Here is a 23,836-nt window from a genome sequence, read left to right as displayed (position 1 = left end):
CTGAACTGCTTGGAGTTGGGGTAGGGGTTATGGGGACACCTCCTCCCTTTTTCAGTTCATCTTTTTGTTTTGTTATACTATAAATGGGTAGTCTCTTACCTGGTTTCATTGACTCATTTTTTTTTCATACCGGGGATTAAACTCAGGGGTGTTTCACACTGAGCTACACCCCCAGTTCTTTTCTTTATTTTGAGACAGGGCCTCACTAAATTGCTGAAGTTGGCTTTGAACTTGTGATCTTCCTGCCTCAGCCTCCCGAGCTGTTGGGATTACAGGTGTGCATCACTGTGCCCCACCTTCCATGACTTCTGTGAACATAGTTTGGCGCATGCATAACTAATAAACTTGGTGTGTCTATGGAGAGATAATCACTGGAGGATATTGCTTAGTCACCATCTTGCTCTTTCATCCTGTAGGTTCTGTAAGAAACTGCCAATATATCATTTAAAGTCATTGTATCACTCTACATTCCCACCAGCAATGAATGAGAGTTCCTGTTGCTCCATGACCTCATTGGCATTTGGTATTGTGAGTGTTTGGGATTTTGGCCATGCTAGTAGGTGTGCAGTGGGAATCTCATCGTTTTAATTTGCATTTCCCCAATGACATATGAGGTTGACATCTTTCCATATTCTTCCTTACCATCTGTAGATTTTTTTTTGGAAAGGTGTTTGTTTTCAGGATTTTGCCCATTTTTAATCAGGCTGTTTTCTTGCTTTTGAGTTTTAAGAATTCCTTGTATACTTTAATAACAGTTCTTTTAAAAAAATTTAATTGTAGATGGACATGATGCCTTTATTTATTTTTTAAATTTATTTTTATGTGGTGCTGAGGATAGAACCCAGTGCCTCACACATGCTAGACAAGTGTTCTACCACTGAGCTACAACCCCAGCCTCAACAGAGCTTAATCATATGTGTCATTTGCAATTATTTTCTCCCAATTCATGACTTGTCTTCAGGTCCTGTTAAATTGTCTTTTGTAGAACATGAGTTTTTAGCTGGAGGTACTATGTTAAGTGCTTAACATGCACTATCTCAGGAAATCCTATAATTACTCATTTTACAGATGATGAAACTGAGACTCAGAGGGGCCATGTGTCTTGCTTCAGGTCACCCTGCCATGCTAGTCAGTGGCTAAGCCAGGATCTATGTTCTATCCAACTCTAGAATGAGACTTTCTAACCTGAGCCTCATAAACACTGGTCCTTGCAAGGGAACAGTGGTGTAGCTCCCTCCAGTCATGGAATGAAGCAGGATCCTCAGGGTTTCCTTTTCTTTCATTTTGGCCCAAAGCAGAAAACTCATTAATTGTGTCTATTTACCTGGTATCTCTGCACGCATGTCCTGCTCCTCTAGACCCGTCTCTCAATGGATCTTAGGAAGGTGGCCAGGATTGGGTTCCGACATGGAGGGAGTCAGCAGCATGTGGCCTTTATGCTCGGATTTGTCAGAGCTGGTTTTCCTTTCCCTCTGTTCCTTTCGTGTCTGGACTTCAAACCTCTCCAGGGCAAAGATGAAAGATGGTTTTTATCTTCTCCTACGTGTGAAGAAGAACAAAAGATAGATCTTCTTAGCTCCCTCCTATCATGGACCCACTGAAACCCTGCAGGAGAACAGAGCATGGATTATAGACAAAGTTTAAATCCATTTTTTTTCAGGAATTAGGCGGCTTACAAATGAAAGCAATATCTATGTTTGGACAATGACTATCTTGGGGACTTTATGGCTTTAATGAAATTCTATACATCAAAACTCTTTTAAATCCTCCAAGGTAAGACCATATGAGCTGACCATACTCTGCTGGGCCATGGTGGGGAGGAACCACGGTGGAGCGGGCAGAGGGAGGAGCTTTAGCCAGGACTGGCCATTGTGGTTGACCACTAGGAGGACCTCCAGGTGGCCCCACCCAAGGGCTCCCAGACACTGGATCCCCTACATGGTAGATGGATCAGCCACAGGAGCAGGGAAAAAAAATGCACACCTCCACCTTTGTCAGGTGTTTGCAAAGTAGAAAGAAACTGGGTCAATCATTAGAAGCAGTGGTTCTTAAAGGGTGGTACAGGGGACCCCTAGGGTCCCAGAGACCCCTTTTGGGGTTCCACAAGGCCAAAACTATTATCATAATATTAACTTGTCATTTTCCCTTTCACTCTTTTTCTCTCACAAGCACACGTGGTGTGTTCTAGAGACTACGTGACGTGATGTCGCAACAGATTGAATGCAGAACAGGATCTGCATGAGGATCCTGCTGTCTTCTAAAAGCCAGACATAAGAGAGATTAGCAAAAGTATAAAAAAAAGTCCCATTTTTCTGATTTTTTTGGAAAATAGCTATTTTCCATAAAATATATAATCATAAATTATATATGGCATATGTTACAGGGCTTGGTTTTTAAAATGAATTACTACGTTTTAAAATTTCAGTTTTAATTTCTAGTTCCATAAATACCAGTAGAGACCTCTCCCCTAAAACCAAAGATTCTCTGGATACATTATGTGCCCACTCAGGACCAATACAAAATAAATAAGTGGGTCCAGATTTTAGTTACACTATTTTGACTTTAAGGGGACATTATGGTCTAGAAAGATATATTTACTGCAGTCTTCTCAGAACCTTCAATATGAAGGTTATGAACTTTTAAGTTACTGTGAATCTCTGAGAGAAATATACTACATTGCATTTTCCAGACTTATCTGACCATAAAACTTCTCTTAGGGACAACTTGTTGAGCTAATGTGTCAAGGAACGCACTTTGGGAAAGTGCTTCACTCAGCAAAAAGATGAGCTGCTCTCCTTGTGCTGAGACCATGGCTCCGCAGTGGGTTCTTGGGTCTGCTCCAGCAGGGAACCCAGAGGGGGGCTGTGCCCTGTACTCTGGAGTAAGCAGGTGTGGTTTTGCTGGGGGCTGGCGTGGACTGGGAAGCAGTCACCCTCACCTGATGGAGAGTTATGAAGCAGGAGGACAGAGAGGTGATTTTGAAGCCCAGGGCAGACCTGGGGGGGAGGCTTTCTAGACATGGTGGGAAACTTGGGATCTGGGGATGAGAGCAGAGCTGCCCACAGGTGGGGCATGACCCTATAGGAGATGGAAGCTCAGGGCAGGTATTACCTGTCAAAGCAGAAGGTGCTGGGATGGAGTTTCCACTTGGTTCAAGAGGATGGGATGTCACAAGGCTGCCAAATGGAGCCTATGCTCTTCAGCAGAAGGGTATTTGCTTATCTGATAGGGGACAATCCAACACTCTGCCACTGTCACTTAGGGTGAGTTTCTTAACCTCTCTCTGCTGGGCTTCCTTATCTCTAACTGAAGTGGTAAATGGACAGTAGCTCTTTGCCCTTGATGGTAGTCCACTTTTTAGAGTTTTGTTCCCATGTGTAAGCACACTGGGCTAGGTGGTCCCTGTGGGGAGACCCTCCACTCAGGTTTCTCTATTTGCTCCTCTGGCCTCTGATTGGGTGCAAAAGTTGGCACCCAACTGGTGTTGGGTTGGCTGTCTCAAATTCCATCTGGAGATGAGAGAGAAAAAGTAGGAAACTCAGTTTCAACCTTGGGTTCAGCAATGTTCTCCTCAGAGCTCCCGGAAGTTTTGTTCCTTGGGATGACCCAGGTTAATTAGGTAGGACTTCCTCCCTCAGTGTGTGCCTGTCCTGTGGCACTAAGGACAATCCCCAACTTCTTATGTACTCCTGGGGAGGGTGTTAATCCATCTCTGAGTGATGGAGAGCAGTCAGTTCATAGCTTGTGTGAGTTGGGGTTTCTGAAGGCTTGCTCCTAGGCCTCTTCTCTCTGAGATGGGAGGAATTTGTGGAAGGGGTCACTGTTTTGAAACATATACCAGCTGTCTTGCTTGTGAGGTGGATTTGAAAATGATAGCTTGAACTGGAGCAAAGGACAGGCATATATACCTGGGTGAATGGAACTCACCCAACCAATACGCCAGGCCTTCCTGGGGGCACAGAGCGGCCTGCAGAGCCCATCTGGAGAGGGTCTGATGCTCTGGCCTCAGTCTGGGCAGCAGAGCTTGCTCCAAGCTTGCTTTGTTTTGCCTAGTCTCGTCAAATGACTCCTTTGTCCTTGAATGGCAGGGAGGAATACAGGGAGAATGAAGAGGAAGCTGAAAGGTTTCCTTCCAAATCTTCTAGAATGTTTATAGTTCCAATTTTTATGAATCACTCAGAGCTGTGAGTAGTCTGTTGCCTGGAAATGGCCGTTCTCCACAAGAACTAGGCAGGGGATGGAGACCTTTCCTTCCCACGAAGCTGACAACCCTCTGCCAATTTTGACCTACCTGGTTTCCTGCACAGGTCAACTGTCCCCCACCTGTGTTACTCAGCTTTCCACCACTGTGAAAAAGTAGCTAAGATAATCAACTTAATAAGGGAAAAGGCTTATTTATTTGCTCAAGTCTTCAGAGGTTTCAACTGGTGGCTGCTTGGTTCTGTAGCTTTGGGCCCGCAGCAGCGTAGCACCTCATGGCAGGAATGCCTGGTGGAGGACACCTGCTCACCTCACGGTCACTGGGAAGCAGAGAGGAAGTGGCTGGAGTCCCAATATCCCTTTCAAGGATATATCCACTGCCCCATGACCTACCTCCTTCCACTAGGCCCCACCTCTTAGAGGTTCCAACACCTCCCAAGAGCACCATAGTCTGGGGACTGGACCTTTGCCAGGACATTCAAGATCCAAACTAAAACACAGCTGAGCTACTCTCTGAGGCTGATCTGGCAGGCAGAGGGGTTGGCCAGAACAGGCAAAGGTAACTCTTCTGGGTTCATTTGATTCTCTGAAGTCTTTTTCTGTGGATCGGTCTGGATTTGGAGCCTAATTTGTGACACGTGACTTGATAATTTTCTTTTTAAAATCATCAACTTCGACTTCAGCCAATACGTTATTTTCCTAGTTATCTTTGCTAAAACAAACATGAAAACTAGTTTGCATTCTTTGAGCCTAATTAGGCTGGGAAACTTGTATGAAGCTGGAGGGGGATTTCTGGCTGGGAGAGGGATTGCCACCAGGTTTACTTTAGCAGAAACACAGATTACATGAGGCCTAGGGGAACTGCTGTTCTGCTTCCTGGGGGCGGCTGGGAAGGACTAAGAACCTGACAGATACAGGCATCAATCCCCCACTGATCTGACCTGGGGTCACTTATATTTCCAAGGACAGTTTCTCTTCTCTTGAACATTGTTTTAGGATTTTTGTGAAGACTGAATGGGATGATGTGGTTAAAGCATATAACACAGTCCTTGATGCCTAATATCTTAGTAGTAAACTCTCAGCAAATGATTCTTAGTGGTAGTAGTGACCAAAGGGCTGTTTTGTCCTCACCAAAACCCTACCTGAGGAGCTACTTGTTTCTTCTTTCTGCCTCTTCCACACTACCTCCTTCCTGTCCTCATGTTTCTTGGTTTTCTCCTTCACCCAGCCCCTGCCATTCTCATGTATATCCCTGGCACTGTTGCTTAATATGAACCCCCAATTTAGCTCAAGTCCCTTTTCCTCTATGAGGCTTTCCTTGATGGACCAACCCAGGCTTGGTAGCTGTTCTTGGCTCTCATGGCTCAGTGTGTTCTGAATTCTTGGGGGCAAGGGCAGACTCACTGGCTTTCAGATTTCCCAGGTGCCTAGGACATTGTAGGAGAAACCAAAGTAATAGAAGTGCAGTGAGCACCTACAACATCATCTGTCATCCTGGGCAGAGACAAAGAGTGTTTTCCCCCTGTCCATCCCTTTATTTTCCTTACTAATAGAACTTATGTATGGTAGAGGTAGCAATGGACCCTGGCAAAAACTTTCCCTAGCCTATCTTGTAGATAGGGTGACCAATGATATGTATGGGCAGAGATTCTAGGAAAATTCTTTTAAGTGTACTGACTCACTGGATAAGCTTTGATTTCCAAACTCTTTTCTCCTTGTTGAGGAATGAGTATGCAATGGTTGGAGCTCCTGCAACCAGTTGGGAAGTCATGAAAATAAGAGACCCTCTCAGAAAGCAGGATAGAGCTTTGGTACATGAAGATATTTGGCACATGCTTTCTCTGGTCACCTCTTTATGTGGTGAAGAGACACAGATAAAGCATTTTACAACTCCTTTTGTTGAAGCCACAATTTGGGAAACTTTGATATTGTCAGCAGAACACAATTCCATAGTTGAGTTTGTCAGCTTTTTGTTACTGTGACAAATATCTGAGATCAATCAACTTAAAAGAGGAACAGTTTGTTTTGGCTGAGTTTTAGGTTTCAGTCCATACTCACTTGGTTCTGTTGTTCTTGGGCCTGTGGTGAAGCAGAACATCATGGTGCGAGTGCATGGTGGAGCAGAACTGCTTCACCTCATGGTGCCTGGGAAGGAGAGACAGAGAGGAAATGACTGGGGTTCCAATGTCCCATTCAAGGGAACACCACCACGGCCTAGTTCCCTTCCACTAGGTGCCCCCTGCAGCATACAGGCCTTTGGGGGACACTGAAGATGCAAACCATAACACTCAGTAAGGTTACATCACTACCACAACCAGTGATGTGGTCTCAGAAGATAGTATTTGTAGCTCAAAGTGGTTTAGTGTCAGCTTTTGTCCAATTAAAATATGACATCGTAACAGGCCTAATGAGTTTCAATGCCACCCTACCTTTCCTCTGATAGCTTTTTCCATAGAAATGTTGATTATCAAAGAAGTGATTAAAAAGGATAGAGATGAAAGAAAAGTAAAAAAGAAGAACCTCATTATTTGCAAACTGACTAAACATGCCATTATCTTTGACTAGTTAGAGAAAAGGAGACTTCTAGTCACTGAGGCCAGCCATAATCTCAGTGATTTTGGTGGACACATGTATAAGAAATCATTCAGATACAGAATGTGCCCCTTGGCTTGTCTTCACAAAATATTTGAAATATTTTGAAAGCTTCAAATGAATTCTTTTTTGTAAAACCATTTCTATAACGATTGGATCCCCTTCTATGACTATTATTTCCAATGTAGAGCTCATCTGATTGAATACTTTCCTCCAGTCCCCAGGAAACTGGGCACTTCGCCACACTCATTCCCACCCATGGAAAGGAATGAGAGTTCCCTAGGATTGGGCTGGTGCAGCCCCAGACTCTGAAGAACCCTAAAGAGACCCCTAGAGGGAATTCATCCTTCTGGAAGTCATTTTATTAGATTAGTACCCAGTAATGGCAGCTTACCAGGGTGTCGGAAGCCAAACACATTATATTTCATTGCCAGCATATAAAGGCACATTTTAGGGGTGCTGCCTCCTGGGGAGTAAATGAACAGTTATGAGGGACTCCTGGAGGAAGAATTGGATATTTTCTCACTGATGTTAGAATTACACCTTTGACCCAGCAAAAGTGGTGTCCATTTTTATTTTCTGAGACAATGTATCGGTCAGCTCTGGAATCACTGGGACATGATTGGTGGGCGAAATAGCCCATCACATCATTAAGTCTTTATCAAAATTCCCCCAACCGTTGGATGGGAGTTTAATAATGAAAGAGCTAGTTATGGCTTATGCAAATGATTATGACAGCACAAAATGCTTTTTAGTGATTTCAAGTTAGAATTAGGCTACAGCAATAGGCACAAACAGCCACTTAGGGGACATGCCAGCTGCTTCCAGTGAAGCTGCTGACATTAAAACAGGGAAAGGCACTAAAACAGACACAATTCGAGTCGTAATTTGCTTGCTAAAAATTTCCTTTTTGTGTCTGCAGTCTTTAAGGATTGTCCTGAATAAGGGCATTCATAATGACAAGTCAAGTCAAGCCAAGCAATCAAACTGCTCTCTCGGGGGTGAATAAGGCTGGAGACAAAAGTGAAGACCTTCTAAGACAGACACACGGACAGCCCCAGCTGAGAGATGTTTTTCTGGAAGGGTGGCAGCCCATGGCTGCCCAGTGGTCTATCCACAGTGGAACTGCATGGAATTTCAGACCTCAATCCCCTCCTTTGCTTCCCCTCCCCTCACTTTCCAGTTGCACATTAATTAACAGAAATACTGTTTGCTTCCTCTCCAGCAGAAAGATCGCCTGACCTGAAGCAAAGTTCTCCTTTGAATTCAAAGTCTGCCCTGCATTTGTAGAGTTCAAAAAACTCCATTAGCTGTTCCGCCTCTGATTTCACTGACCTGTTTGTTTTTTTAACACCTTTCTGGTACTTTGCTGAAAGGACTTGGCTCCCACACTGCTTCCCTGTGGCCTGGGGAGTGCTGCTGTGGGTGAGCTGTTTATTTACATGCCTCTTTGGATCATTAAGTAAGAAGGGCACACACTTCTCTTGCATGGCAACACATTTAAACACGAGCCTGAGTTTTACTCCTCAACTTACTTTCTTGTCAACACAGTGTAAATCTGCACAGTGATAGTTGTTCACAAGAACATTCCCATATAGTGCTTTTCAAATATATATATTTCCAGAATTCTGAAACCTTTTGTGTGTGAAACTACTCAAAATGGATGCTTTAAGATTTGAAATAAATAAATTGAATTTTTCTTAAATCAGGAGACTAATAATTGTAACTTTGGTTCTAGGTTGCAAAACAAGCCTTGGACAATGTCATTATACTCCTTTTGAGGCAAGTGTTCCTTTTTTGGGGGGGTAAATTGTATGTGGAGTGAAATGAAGATCTTATTAGTACATTTTGATGTTCTGATACATGTATACAACCATGTAACTACTGCTATCCCAATCAAGATATGGAATATTTCCACCATTCCCAAATGGTTCTCTAACCCATACCCATTTAGACAACCACAGTTTTAATTTCCATCTCCATAGAGTTTTTTTTTTTTTTTTTTTTTTTTTTGTACCGGGGATTGAACTCCGGGGCACTTGACCACTGAGCCACATCCCCAGCCCTATTTTATATTTGATTTAGAGACAGGGTCTCACTGAGTTGCTTAGTGTCTTGCTTTTGCTGAGGCTGGCTTTGAACTTGTGATCCTCCTGCTTCAGTCTCCGGAGCAACTGGGATTACAGGAGTGTGCCACTGTACTCAGTATGTCCTTTTTGCAAACTACTTCTTTTGAGCAACATATTTTGAGATCTGTCCATGTCATTGTTATCTGGGGCTCATTCTTTTTCTTGTGAACTAGTATTCCATTACATGAATAAGTTGACACTTGGGTTGTTTCCAGTTTTTGGCTATTATGAATAATGCTACCATGAGCAATGCTATTTAAAATATCTAGTAAGTGAACAGCGAGGGCCAAGCTTTCAAATGTTGTTTTCATTGTCAGTCAGTTTGATCGTGGAAACAAAATGACCATCTGACAGATTTACAGAAGTGTGCCTTAAGGGTACTGCTGAAGCCTCAGAATGAGAGGATCGCCTAGTGACAGGTTTTAATAAGCCTGTATTAACAGAGAAGGCTCACAGGGGGAGTCCCAGCCTGATCTCAATCATCAGGACTCAAAGTTTCTCAAAATGAGGTTCATGTGATGCCATGGTGGTAGACGAGATGAAGTTTGCTAACACATACACATTTTTACCCTTAATAGGCAAATGTTTATTTTTATGGTTCCTTTTTAAGTATGGCTAGTGATAGTTTCCATTGGTAAATTTTAAGAAAATGGTGAAAAATGCTTAGTAAATAATAGTGTGGTTGGAACTCAAATGACTGGGTTTGAAGAACTCTTGACACTATGGCTTGGCTGATCCTGTGCTCCCTGCCTCAGCCCGCTGGCTGTGTGAGCCTTAGCAGGTTACTTTCCAAGTTTGCTTTGGGTCTGTACACAGGAATATCAACTCAGATCTCATCCATTTGCTGTGAGGGTTAAATGAGATCATATGTGATGCTCTCAGCATATGGCATGTGCTTGATAAAGCAAACTGTGGGTATTTCAATGCAAGAATCAGCAACTAGTAGCAGCCAAACAGTGGCAGGGATTAGTGATGGAAGACATCTGGGACTGTGTGATCATCATTTCTCATAGGTACAAAATGTCCCTGGCCTTCAAAGTTCAAAACTTTACACACGTGTGTAGAGGTGAAAGATAAACACCTTGTATCTGACGTTCCAAGTTCAAAATTTCAATGACAACACTCTAAATCTATCCTTCTCTTCTAAGCAAACTCCACACTCCAAGTCCCAGATTGGAGGGCAGTAAGGTAGCGAAGGGCTCTCACCTGACTGCACTGTGCCATCACCCAGGGAAGCTTTTTAAGAATACCCATGTGAGGCTTGGACCCTGCCCTTGCTGGTTTTAATTGGTTAGGTGAGGCCTGGATCTTCCTAGTCATCAAAGTTGCTCAGATGATTCTAATGTGCTGTCTGGGTATAGAAGCCCATGTCTAGCTTCCCAATGTTGGTTCCATTCAACCCTAATGCTCCTGGAAAGGGTGGAAGTGGATTGGTCCTGGTTATGTGCAACAGATTCTTCATGAGGGCTAAATTCTGTATGCTACTTAGTGACATTAGGGCAGCAACAAAATGTCAATGTTTTAGAAGAGCTTGTTTATTTCCACCGCTTGGAGGGAGTGGGCATAGCTTTTTGATTCACGATGGTAGGTTTCCATCATCCAAGCTGTCTGCAGTTTCCCTTCTGCAGTCACAAGTTAGCTTTCAAGAGCATCAGATCTTCTGTCCAGTCCTTATCCACAGGCCTCTTTCTGGCTTTTATTAGGAGGTCTCATTGGAGGTCCAAGTGAATTCTTTGCAACCCAAACTTGGATCCATTTTTGAAATGTTGCCTGTCACAGTGGGGTCACTAAAAGAAAAACTTACTGTCTATCACTCAGGAGGCTCCAGATTCTTGTTTTCTTGACTCTCCCAGTGAGGGCCTTTACTTTAACCCAGACACCAGAACATGAGGTTCAGGGAAGTGAGTGAAGCAAAGCTGAAATGGAGATGACATTTGAAAGTCCTGGTGTCAGTTCCTTGGGAAAATCCAGTGATCTCTGCCATCTAGAGGGTTGTTTCCCCAATCCCTGCCAGACTGATTCTGCCAGCTGCCCTTGGAAAGCCCACATCTTGGAAAGCCTCCTTGTCTGTAGACTTCAGGAATCTTCTGACTTGCACTGTATTTCCATTCTGCTTTGGAATCTAATTTTGGGCTTTTCCATTCAGGAAAGCATTTCCCTGCCTCAAGTCTCTTATCTTCAGAAATGTTTTAGTCTATCATTTTTTCATGCTTGCAGGGTACACAAAGTCCACACCTCTGGGTTTGACTTGCCATATGGGTTGTTTCCTTACTTTTCTGGGAAAGATCCAGGCACTAGGCCTCAAGGAAAGGAATTACAAGACCTGAGAGGGTTTCAGATTGTAAGCCTCCTGGGGTGGTGCCCCTCATTATCTCCACAGCTGGAGAAAAATTTAGAAGCAGTGTTCCACAGTACCATCGGGACCCCTTGTCTGTCATGTCTGTGGGGCTTTCCCCTGTCCCATCTCTAATCCAGGAATTACTGTTTCTCATGGAATTACTCAGCAAAATAATTATTTAGAATTGGTTTTGGCTTAAAACATTGATGCCAACCAAGTAAATGCCCAACCACTGTTCTTATGTAATTACTGAGTTCTTTAAAATGATGCCAAAAGGAGTCTTTGCCAATTTAGTTATGGCTAGGCTGCCAGATGTAATTTCTCTTAGGTGAAAAGTGGTGTTAAATATGTATAACAGTCTACAAAATAAGTGATACAACTAGAGAGCATTAGATTCAAAACAGAACCCAAGAAGTAAACATACTAAGAAAAAGGAGGAGGAATGTTCATAGCTCCATTCTTTGGTGTGATCCATTTCACACAGTGTTTATTAAATCTGCTTTTCCATGTTACATCCAGAAAAAAAAAAAAAAAAAAAAAAAAAGTAAAGGGAACACATTTCCAAGGATGAAATTTCCACATTTATTTTTCTTTCATGTGCATAGAAAATGGCAGTGAAGTGTCCTATGAAAGAGGCAGGGAATGGGCATGGAGCTGCTCTGCAGACTGGACTTTGTGCTTCCCAAGTACACTACTCACTGTGAAAACACAGGCTGTTGGAGTTTGTTTCTAATTCTTCTATCAGTTCCTTGGGTTTCCCATTTGTTTTTTAAGCTGTCAGTTTCTTCAAATCTCTTTTCAAATGACACACTGCATTACAAATGATGGCACTTAACCAATGTGGCATTTCCATATTTACACCAACAAAAGAAATTTACAAGACATAATAGCATACAATCTTGACATTTAGTAATAGCAATAAAACATGAAGGGCATCCATTTTATTTTCTTCTGTACAAACTATCAGAACATAACTTTATTCACATTAAAAAAATCATCTTTAATTTGATTTGACCTACACATTCCCCCATCTCATTTCACCCATTTCTCAAACCTCTCATCACATCACCCACACCTTCACCAGACTATAGAATCTACAAGTAATTAGATCTAACACCTAAATAGAGCTTAGAAAGTTCTCTCCCAAGAGTTTCCTTACTTCCCTGAAAATTCCTCAAAAAAGAAAAAAAAAAAGCTCTTCACTCATTCCTTCCATTTCACTTTCATATTTCATCATCAAATCAGCAAGACGGACTTTTCACCTCAATCCAAACAAGGTTAGAAAGAAAGAGTTCTTTGCTGAGCGTCTTGATGCTACACCCATGAATCCGGGGACCCTGGGTACTGTTCTGCTCTGTAAGAAGGTCGTTTAGTGGAATAAAAGTCTACATAATTTGTGGTCGATTTCAGTCCATACTGTGTGGAGTAATCAGTAGAAGCTGGAAAGTGAACTCGGTCATCAAAATAAGGATCTTCATAGCTATGAGGAGACTGCAAATATAATCTGTATGCATCAAAGTTCTTTCTGTTTGAGTCATCTTGACTATAATACAGCTGTTGATGCTGTTGACAAAATGGAAAGGCAAATGAGTGAAAGCAATGTTTAAAGAACACATTTAAAGAAAATTCATGGGGGCTTCCTGCTTCACATTTTTAAAGCAACATTCCCGGGCTTATGGTTAGAAGTTGTTGCAGGTGCAGGGCATGCGATTACTTGTGGACTTTAAAACTACATTGGCAGGTAGGCTGGCTGAGTTTGCTCAAGTCCTGTCCCAAGATCTCTAGAGAAGTGGGTGCCTCAGGAAAGCCCAAGACCCCAGTGGCAGGTTGCCAATGCTACCACCCCTTGTTACCAGAGTCCCTGCTCTGCATCCTGTTGTGGCAGGGCCTGTCACCATCTGACCAAAGGAGAGGATGGTCTCAATGTTTGCTTTTACACAGGGAACCTTTAACACATCAAGAATTTAGTTGGGACTTAGATTTTTTTGGCCTTAGATAACCGCAGTGTGATAGAATCATCTTTTAAAGCATTTACCTCAGAGACGAAGCTTGAGTCTATCCCTCAATTTTAAACAACATATGTGGTTTGGTGAACAACAGTCACACTTTGGAAACTCTGTTGTAAATTGTGCTATTAAAGGAATAGGCAATCTCAAGGCAGGGACGTGTGAGCAAGGACGATTCTGGAGAAAAAGACTTCCCTAATCTGGGGCTAATAAATACGTCTGAAGAAGGCAAGGCTGTGCACTCCTGGGCACACACACACTATACCCCATACCCCATTTCCTTTTGTGCTGTTGTAGCTTTAACTTCACATTGATTCTTCAAATTATCATGGTTCTATATCTGTTTATCTTTTTTATCATGTCTAAATACCCCCACTTAGTAAAATATAACAAATTTACTACATAGTATCAACTTCATATTCAGGAATTAAATTCATTCTAACTTTATAAGGCTTTCTGAGATAAATCCACCCATGCTAACTCTACCATCTCCTTTTAAGGTTCACTTATGATTCCGAGGCTACTTTTTCCTGACTAAAAAAATTACCACCTAAGTCAGGCACAGTGATGCACACCTATAGCCTTGGGAGGCTGAGGTGGGAGGATCTCTTGAGCCCATGAATTCAAGGCCAGCCTAAGCAACATAGCAAGAATCCACCTCAAAAACAAAACAAAACAAACAAAAAACTAGCATAAATATGAGTAACTTAGAAGTTGTTTTTCTTTCATCTACAAAGAAAAGATAAAGGAGTGGAGAGGGGTCTTAGAACACAATTATGCGAAGGATAAGACACAGTTGTATCTTGGGAAACTCCAAGTGCTGTGTGTTACTGGAGAGTAGGTAGAGAGATCAGATGGCCCAGGTGGACCACGAACTCGGGAAACTGATTGCAGGTGCCTCCTGAAAGCAGAATCTTGGTGCGTTACATCCATGGTACTCGTTTAGAGTGATCTATACCCCAGCTGGGTCCGAGTCCACTCTGACCTCTGAGATGAACACTCTGACCTCAAGGCCAAAATCTCAGAGTTTTAAAATCACTCTACCAGGACGGGGAGGAAATCATGAAGATGGAGAATGAAGTATACAAAAACTTCTGAACAATGAGATCAGATTAGAGTGTGCTTACCAACCTTTCCTCACCCAAAGGATGGGAGAGATTTTAGAATTTAACAACAACAAAGAGTAGGAAAGGGACAATGGTTGGGCAAAGAATATGAACTAAAGACTTCTCAGCTGTTTCTTCAGTGGCATGGTGGTCTCAACAGCACCCGTATGGATACTCAAGAACATGAGGCTACCCCACAAGTGCTGTTTAAAGGAGTGAAATCCCCAGGAAAGCTCCTCGGGCCCTGCTGTGCTGGCCCGGCGCTGAGAAATCAACCCAGGTGGGCCCCTTACTGTGTTACTGCTAATCGGCCTTCTGTACAAATGATATTGCAAATTCACCTGTAGCCGTCTATTTTGTTCTCTTGCTGGTGAGGAATAGGAACTGATGTAAATTGGTGAAGGTTTGCTGGAGCCTGTAAGAAAATATTTTATGAAATTAAAACTAGTGCTCATTACTCTGGTCCATTAGGCTGTGCGGTGTCCCCGCAGTAGGGCTGGCTGGTGCTGTCCCCCACAGGGCCTGCCTTCCCTAGTGCCAGCGCAGACAAAGGGAGCAGCCTGGGTTCCTGGGACTAGCCTGACTGCTGCTTACCCAGGTTAAGAGCAAAAAGAGCCTGTGTGTGTTCAGCAAAAAGCAACATTGATGCACAGCCCATCAAAAAGAGGCCTTCTCAAGCTCTGCTCAGATGTGGAGGAATTTCTTCAGCGGGTTTTGGGCAGCAGCACAGCTCCTTGAGCTGAGAACGCCATTCTGCCAGGACTCTGAACTAGAGCCATGGATCAGAGAGGAGGGTAATACAATATTGGAACAAGCCCCATGTCTTCTAACAGACTGTGATTCAAAAATTCCATGTTCTGGGAAGAACAGGCATGGGCGTGTTCTTGCAGTGGGGCCACATGGAGGCACAATGTTGTAAAACGAAAAGAACTTGGTAATTAGATAATTGTCCTTAAGAGTCCATAGTAGACTCCTGATGATGTCATTGGTTACCCTTCAGTTATTGTTAAGGCTAGCATAGATTTTTATTTTTATTTTTTAATGAGGAAAATGAAACATACTTGAGGAAAATTAGTTTATTGAAGCAAGCAAGGAGATACAGAAGGGTGAGCATGCTAAAGAGGTGATCTTTAAAATAAAGCAGGCTGCTGCAAATCTGAAGCAACCATGCACTTCAGTTTGTGCATTTCCTTTTGCACAGAGCTTGGTATTTGAAATGTAGCATCTGCAATTTTCTGAGCTATTAATTGCCATGGTAACAATAGTCGATTAGTAAACAGTCCTGTGAAATCACAATTTCAAAGACAACAGCAAAACTGAGATTGCTCCCCCAGCAGTAGTTAAGTTGCCACCAGCTTTTATTTATTTCTTTTTAATAAATAGGTTTTTTGAGAAAAGAATGCTGTTTGTTTTGCGTGGGGCGGGGGGGTGGTGGAGATTGCTCATACTGACTTCTTTGAAACCTCTGGAGTAATAATTTGCTAGATAGTTGAGAATGGGGTAATATGAAATCTTGGTAGCCTTTAGGCTGGCATCCTTTAAATTAATTTTATGTATATCTTTCTGAATAAATAAAAATATTAACACTGTGTAATATTTTGTTTTTCTTGAAAAATAACCATTCCAAGGAGAATCACATTATACATTCTGCAATTCATTCAAATTCAGTCTTTTCCTTGAAAATGTAAATGGAACTGATCTCCATTCTCTTCTATGGTTTAAGAGATGAGCCATTCTAGAAGTGGCCTCTGCAAAGTCACACAAAGTCTAGGGTTCTGATGCATAAGGGACACAGAGAGAGAGACTGCTCAGGCAGGGAGGGGATGGAGTGAAGGGATTGCCCCTTTGGACAGCCAAATGATGTATTTGGATCCAGCCCTTTTTTTATTCGTGGCCACTGTACAACTATATTAGCTTATTTCACATAAAGCAAGTGTAAAAGGCAACATCTGAAAGTAGGAAAGAAGAGACTGGTTTGCTGCTGGGGGACCCTCTCAATACAAGCATAGGCTACTTCCCAGGGCACTGGCCTAGTGCCCAGAAACATGGCTTTTCAAGGTACTGCATCACACACCCAACTGGCATCTTACCAGGGTACAGGCCTTTATGTGTGGCATCCCCTTGGCTATTGTAATACTGCATAGGTGGCTGGGTCCTATCGTATTCAGAGCGAGGGTCTCTGATTCCTAACAGTGCTGGTGAGGAAGAGGTGCTGCCGACTGAAGGGAGAGGCAAAGGAGCAGGGAGAGAGAAACGGGAAGAGAGAGAAATCAGACTGTCAGTGCTTCTGGAAATCCTTTCCAGAAAAACAAAGGTCAGTAATTAGAAATGCCACGCAGCTGGTGCTAGAAGTGAGCTCTCAGAGGTGCTGGGAGTTGAGGAGCAGCCAGACCTGAGCACACCAAGCACCAGGAACACAGCCTGCAGGTCCACCCCCGCAGAGTCAGCAAGGTTGATGCCGACTGCTCCCCAGCTGACGAGCAGGGGGTCCAGCTGGAGAGGCGCCTGCCCAGCAGTGTGCCTCAGTGATTCCATCAGCCCTTTGGAACTGAGTGAGCAGAGGAACTTGCAGGCCATGCAAGAGTTACCATGTGCTATTTTATGATCACAGTTCAGTTGCTTGTAAAACACCCACCTATTATCTTTTATGTACTGCTCTTCAGGAAACAGAGGCTTTATGGCATGTTTGATTTCTAATTATTTCAAAATATCTCCATCTCTCAATGGGTTTGATTAAGAGTGCCCAGTCCATAAAATTTGTAAATCTCTTTATGGTCATCTGCCATCAGGGAAATCATGCAAGCTCAGTAAGACTGGCCATGAAGTTCATGGTACTAAGCCCTCGTCACAAGACCTAGCTTGGGCCAAACACTTAGTAATGTATCTACCCAATGGTGCTTCTTTTGGTCATTTTGGCAGAGGTGGAAGAGAAACATTTCACATACATATATTTTCTTCTTCTCATTAAAAAAGAAATCTTGTTGCATGGTAGTTAATTACAAATAAGAGTGGTTACCTATTCACTTGACACAGCCCTCAAACCTCAGCACCAGTGGTCTGGCATGTGCAAATGCCTTCAGAGGAAAACTGACTTTCCTGAGCCATCACCTCACTGACACAGGCAGAGTCTATGTGCTGCTCATCCTGTTCACTTTTTAGAAGGTGTCAGGACAGAAAAAGACCTGCTTGCCTCTCACAATTATGTGAGTGAGGCATCGGAAGTGTCCATAAGCAGCTCCCACAGTAGTGCTAAGTTAAGATGGATGATCAGCCCTTAGAAAAACTGGATAAAAAAAAGACAAAATATACCCTGCCTCTGAACAAAGTTCAAAGGGTTACCTAGGAGCTGGGACAGTGGCTAGTCAACTCTTCTAGCACAGATGATTAAGAGGTCCAAAAAACAAGTTCACTGTTTAGTAACTGTGTCCCGATTTGTCTAAAATGATTCTTTGCTTGTATACATGCCTTTTATTAAGTGGCCAAAGTCTCTTGGTTCCCCTGGCATCCCTATTCCTAAGTCCCTAAGGGATTCTGAATATTTTCATAAAATGCAGCCTCAGGCTCAGCAAGGATGTTAAAAATCAGGCATAGGACTCTTTGAAGAAAACTCATAATTTTCAAACTAAGTTATAAATATCCACCATACATAGTAGGCACAGATAATGCTAAAAGATTCCCAGTACAACTGGGGACATCCAATTATGTGCAAGCACCACCAGGCATGTATATTAGTCTTTTTGGCCACATTTGTTCACATGAGCAATAAGACTGTCAGCAGCAGCACAGTCGACTACAGCAGATAATATTTATATGTCAGGATGGGTGATTTAAAGCCAAATAAAAGTAAGATACTTATGACTTTCCATTTCATTTAGTTAAGAATTAAATTTATAGGAGAGAATTGGCTTGGTAGTAATAACCTTTCCTTGCATGTAAAAAAAATTTAGTCTGAATCTCAAAACATTCTTTCCACCAAGTTAAACACTACAGATAGGTAGGTGGCCTGGTTGCCAAGATCCCCAACCTAAAAGCCAAAGGGAATCCCTACAAAGCCATTCTGTGAGGCCAGCTCCCAAGGCTGTGGTGCTGGGGTCAATAATGCAACCAGGGGACCAGGAGGTTTCACTGCAAAGCAGGGCTTCTCCAGACTGCAAATCAAAAAAGATCTTGTTCACGGACCCTGTTTCTAAGAGTTTTCACTAATGAAACTAAAGAGTCACTTGGAGGCCAGCAGGCAGTTGGGGCAGCCATTTTCAGGTGTCATCCAGTGTGTCTCAAAGTGTGCAGCTTCCAGTCACCTGAATAGCTGGCCCAATGCAAATTCCAGGGCCCCTTCTCAAACCTTGTGAAGTGAAATCTTGGTGTGGGGAGAGACCCTGGGATTCTTTTATATACTGCAGCTGATGTTAACTTGTATAAAGTTTTCAAATGGAAGGAAGAAAGTGGGTTTACTGTTTATAACAGCATGTAATTCCCAAAGAAGGCTTTCAGCTTGATGTGCAGCTTTGGAGGTGACAGGCTTAGTCAGCTCATGTTCATTCTTCTCTGGTGGGGAAACATTGTTCTGCTGCACAAATGCTCTCGAGATGGAGTACAGTTTACCCACTGACCTGACTGAATGATGGGTGACATCTGTTGGTTGGTAGTGGACAAAGAAGGATGTGATTTGAATCGGTCTCGCTCTAATGTCGACACAGGTGTAATAAAATGGTTCTGATTCCACCCATCCTGTGGAGTGAAAGGAGAAAGAGAAACCTCTCAAAATGAATAATGACATTTCATTACAATAAATGATTATGAATGTGTGCTTTGTTGAATGTTAATTATCCCAGAGCTATTCTTGTAGCTTACCTTTTTATAAATGCTCCGGAGGTCCCGATATTGCCATAATGTATTCAAGACCTGGGCTGCTGCCTTCACCACTTTGAGAGAGGACCTAGAGAGGGAGTGTGGATGTTAATGAATGTGGGCAGCACGGCCTCAGGCTGCACTTGGAGAGACTGAGGCTTTAAACCAGTGGCTAAGAGGTCACGGAGACCACAGGGATGAAAGCTGCAGCTGGGAAACACTACCATGTGATCAGCTATGCCCAGGATTCCATTAAGCTTGGGGTTGGATAGAGCTTGCAAGAGCCAAAGTGTGGTTCTCAGGCAGTCAGCTCTGTGGTGAGAAGCTGAGGCCAGATTGAGCCTAAGTGAGGGCCTCTTGAGGTGTCTGTCCCATCCTCACTGCCCAGCTTTGTTTTTTTGGCACCAGGAATTGAACCCAGGGGCACTTAAACACTGAGTCACACCTCAAGTCCTTTTTATATTTTTATTTAGAGACATGGTCTTGCTAAGTTGCTTAGGGTCTCATTAAGTTGCTGAGGCTGGTTTTGAATTTATAATCCTCCTACCTCAGTCTCCTGAGCTGCTGGGATTACAGGCATGCATCACCAGGTCCAGCCTTTCCATATCGCTATTATCAAGGGTTGCTGACCTCACTGGCCTTTGTAGGGCTTTGGGATCAATGTGACCATGACCATATGTCCTGTATTTGTGTCCTTCCCCAATTAATTTCCCCTCTTCATTATTAGGACTTCATCTATATACCTTCATTGCCTTCATATCATTTATGCCTTTTTGTAGACAAATGTATGAGTTCTAATGTTCAATTTGGAAAATATGGCCAGTGATTGCTTACTGCAGGGTTACCGCACCCCTGGGTTCAATCCCATGTTTACTGATTACCCTCAAAGACATTTGCTGAATGCTGGTGCTCTTTCTAAGCACTGCCTACTCTGAGTCACTGAATTCACCTTGGGAGCCACTACTCTCACTCAGTGACCTCACAGTAAGTGAAGAGAAAAACGCAGCTTCTTGTCTCAACTAAAGCTTGGATCACCACAGGAGGGGTGTGCTCATGGGCAGCACTTGTGGAGTTGGACCTGAGGAGAATCCAATGCCTTTGGCTTGGGAATTCATTTTCACCCTGAAAATTTGACTTCAAATGTGTACACTAGATCTAAAATCTTTCCTTCTCAATTAAAGATGAAGGAAGTGGGGGAAAAAGAGAGGTTCACAGGCTGTAAGTCATTTCCTTTGCTCTTGACAGTAGAACAGGGTTGTTGAAATTCTGAGGGCTTAGGTGAGGGCTGAATACAGGTAAATTCAAGGGTTTCAGGGGCTCTGTTCTTGCTAGAGGTACACATCTGCACTCACCCACACCTACCTCCACTCCTTTCTCTCAGTGTTCCTGACTAGTCAAGAACTGCTCAAAACCTTTTTTAACTTTATGTTTCCCAAATAACAGAACAAGGCAATACCTCAAAGAAATAAATAGACATGAAATTTCAGGCACCTAGGATGACCTCTGGGAGACAGATTTTGGAAATGTCAGTTCACAACCATCCCATTCTTAGCTGGGTCTTGTCACTGCTGCTGTTTATCTCCCTGTCTTTAAGTGACAGGCAGCTGGGATGGTGGCCTGAGAGACAGTCCCCTTACTTGCCTATCAGGACAACAGTTTTAACACTTGACAAGGCAGAACCATGCCTGGGTTATACCTTGATGCAGATAGGCTGGATATTTTCATATCATTCTGTGAGTAGAAACTTGCATCATGAGGCGAGCAAGGAAGTTTCTCTTTTTTCCTTTGCAGTATGACTCCTTGAAGGAGTTATGCATTCACATCTTCAGTTCCCTTCATCCCATCTTCTCTTAAACCAAAGTCTTCCACATTGTTATACCCAGGGGTCAGGTCTCAGGCATTATCTTGTCTAACCAAGCAGGAGCACTTGACCCTTGCTCACCTGTGTAATATCTTCTTCACTTGGTCTCTCAGATAACACATGCTTCTGGTTTTCTTCTGAATACTCTGTCTACTCTTTCCTGGGCTTGTTTGCTGAATCCTCATCTCCTTACCTCTAAGCATGAGGGATATCAGCCCTCAAACCTCTTCTCTTCTCTATTCTCTATGTAATAGTGATTGCATCCTATTTTACTTCTTTAAATAAGTCATTTAGACACTGCTGATTTGCAAATTTATATTTCCAACCAAAGTCTTAACTCTGTTCTCAGCTCTTCATGTTCTTGCTGGTGACCTTGGTGTAATCTACTGCTGACCACACACCCCACTTGGATGTCTAATAGATGTCTCAAATGTGAAAATCCAGAGCGAGCTCCAGGTTGGTCTTCCTCTAGTAGACTTCCCTGATCTTGGACTTCCTGGCCTCTAGAGCTGGGAGAAATACACATCTGCTGTTTATAGGCCCCTCATTCTATGATATTTTGTTATAGTTGCTCAAGCAGACTATGACAGAGACAGAAAACCAATGCAGGAGTAGGGGTGTTGCAATGAAGTAAAAATTAGAAAAAGGGCCATGTGATAGAATATACCTCTCCTAATATAATAGGTTTTAACCTCTGGAGACTGCTTAGCTTCTCAGTATGTAAGAAATGCAGAAATAAATCCTTCCAATAGGAACATATCTTTAACAAAAGCCCTTATCATAACACAAATCCAGGAATGAAAGTCCTGTGCAGGCCCCTTCCCCTGCAGACTTGCCTGTCTCCTCTGCCTTTGGTTATGTTCACCAGCTTTTCTATGCCCCCTGAGTCAGCCAGGGCTTTGGCATTCTCCATGTTTTTGCTGGTGACCTCGTGCAGAGCACAGCAGATGGCCGCCATGGTCTCATCGGACAGTATGCTGGGGCCGTTGCCACCTGGAAGCCGGTTGACCAGGTCTCGCATGGCATATTTACCTGCCAAATGCAAAAGATTAAGTTCAGCATTCAAAAGGTACGAGGTTTTGTTGTTGTTGAAAGATCTGGAGAGCGTGCTAGCTCTTAAAAAGAAAACCTTTCAAAGGAGACATTTAGAGGAAAGAAAAAAAAAAAGAAAAAAATCAACACCCACCGGAAAGAAGAAAATCACAAATGTAATTGTAAGGGAAAAGTTAACATTTACTGCAATATCACTTGAAGAAATTATTGGTTTATAAAACATTACTGTCAACTACTGAAAGAAAATATAAATTGATGCATAAAATTGGGTAGAATAACCAAGTTGCTTTAATTCAACTATTTTAGGTAACAGTGAGTAACGAAGGAATTATGATAGTAAATTTTATTGTGGATTGAATTGTAATGCATCAAAAACACCTCAATTTCCTCTTAAGGCTTTTAAAAACTTATCTTTGAACCTGGATCAAGTAGGGCTGCCAAACAAAACTGTTCATTAAGCCTTTCAGGTTCTTAACTTATGAACTAGGCATAGTTACATAGTTTGATCAAGCTGATGGTGTATATCAGCTGGCAACAACATCCTAGTTTCTTTAAAAGAAGACAAATTTTATTCTTAAAATTATAGATATATTATCTCCTAGGAATAATGCAATAATAATAAGGCACTTGATAAGACAAGGCTATGGGAGTTTCACAGTTACTGAAGCAATTCTTTATAAACATTGAATTTCTCTTATTCCTCTCCAAAAGAGATTATCTCTAGCTTTTTCAATTTCAATTACCAACTGACAAACTGGAATAAATGCACTACAAACAAAAGAAATTAACTAAAGCTCAAGTAAATATTTTTCTTAGGCCTTTCCCCCATGCTAATAATTGAGTGGATGCTAAATGGGATTTTCATCAAAGACCTATTTATAAACAATGGTAAAGAAGACAGCCCTAGCTATACACTGCATTATTTCCAGCATGTCAAAGGGAAGCTCTGGCTTATTCACAGCAGCATTGTTATGAAGAGTGGGAAAACATGATGGCACCGGAATGCCAGAAGATAAATGTGGAATCTGAGCACAGGTGATAATTCAGTACTGGTGATTGTGAATGCTCACAAATGACCAAGAGGTGCATGACATTAATTTGTCATTTTGTTAAGGTGTACCTTTAAATTGCATTCTGGAGGCTTAGAGCTCATTTTGACTTTGAAAGTTCCCCTCAAAAGCTTTAGCTTCAGAGAGGTGGGCCCAACTCAGTTTAGTGTGCAGCACCTTTTGTGGAGTAACCAAACTTTAAAAAATAATAGAAAAATATATGCTGGGTGTGTGTGTGTGTGTGTGTGTGTGTGTGTGTATGTGTAAAGTCCATTGGCAGTGCTTGTGATGGACATGAGGAGAGAGTAAAGGGCTGAAAGAAGGTGATAGTCTTAGGGACAGAAGTGCTGGATAAAAAAGAACAAAATACTGAATCTGGAGGGGACTCTAGATCTCATAGGAAGGAAGGAAGGACTCTTTAGAAGGAAATAAGAAAAAGTAATTCATGGGGTCCTTCAAGAGGGTAGGTAAAATGCTCTCACAACAGATGAAATGTTAGTGAAAGTTAAAAATGGGTTATTTATAGAAAACAGGGGTGTACTGTGTAAAGGCCAAGACTCTAAATTTCTTCTTCCCAGAGGTCCACACGCTTGACAGTACTGGTTCTATGCGTCTTGTAATGCCTGGGCCTTCTCTCAGGTCAGAAGATAGGCA

General features: G+C 42.5%; 1 protein-coding gene across 9 annotated transcripts in view; it reads right to left on the bottom strand.

Moving 5' to 3' along the window:
• Nucleotides 1-11,712: 11,712 nt before the first annotated feature.
• Pkp4 (plakophilin 4) overlaps nt 11,713-23,836 on the bottom strand; it is a 248,069-nt gene continuing 235,945 nt past the window's right edge. For 5 of the 9 annotated variants that reach the window (XM_047547028.1, XM_047547030.1, XM_047547032.1 and 2 more), the window contains 6 exons: nt 21,917-22,112; nt 19,223-19,307; nt 18,982-19,099; nt 16,462-16,590; nt 14,713-14,786; nt 11,713-12,822 (listed from right to left, as the gene is read on the bottom strand). In XM_047547028.1, the coding sequence (XP_047402984.1) occupies nt 12,574-12,822; nt 14,713-14,786; nt 16,462-16,590; nt 18,982-19,099; nt 19,223-19,307; nt 21,917-22,112 (851 nt within the window). In that variant the 3' untranslated portion in view covers nt 11,713-12,573. The remainder of the gene's footprint in view (nt 12,823-14,712; nt 14,787-16,461; nt 16,591-18,981; nt 19,100-19,222; nt 19,308-21,916; nt 22,113-23,836) is intronic. The other 4 variants (XM_047547031.1, XM_047547036.1, XM_047547033.1 and 1 more) reach the window with 3 other exon arrangements.

Source organism: Sciurus carolinensis, chromosome 3 (genome assembly GCF_902686445.1).
Source record: "Sciurus carolinensis chromosome 3, mSciCar1.2, whole genome shotgun sequence".
In the NCBI taxonomy this organism is placed as follows: Eukaryota; Metazoa; Chordata; class Mammalia; order Rodentia; family Sciuridae; genus Sciurus; species Sciurus carolinensis.
Note: the sequence above shows the minus strand (reverse complement) of the source record. Positions and strands in the feature narration are given on the sequence as shown.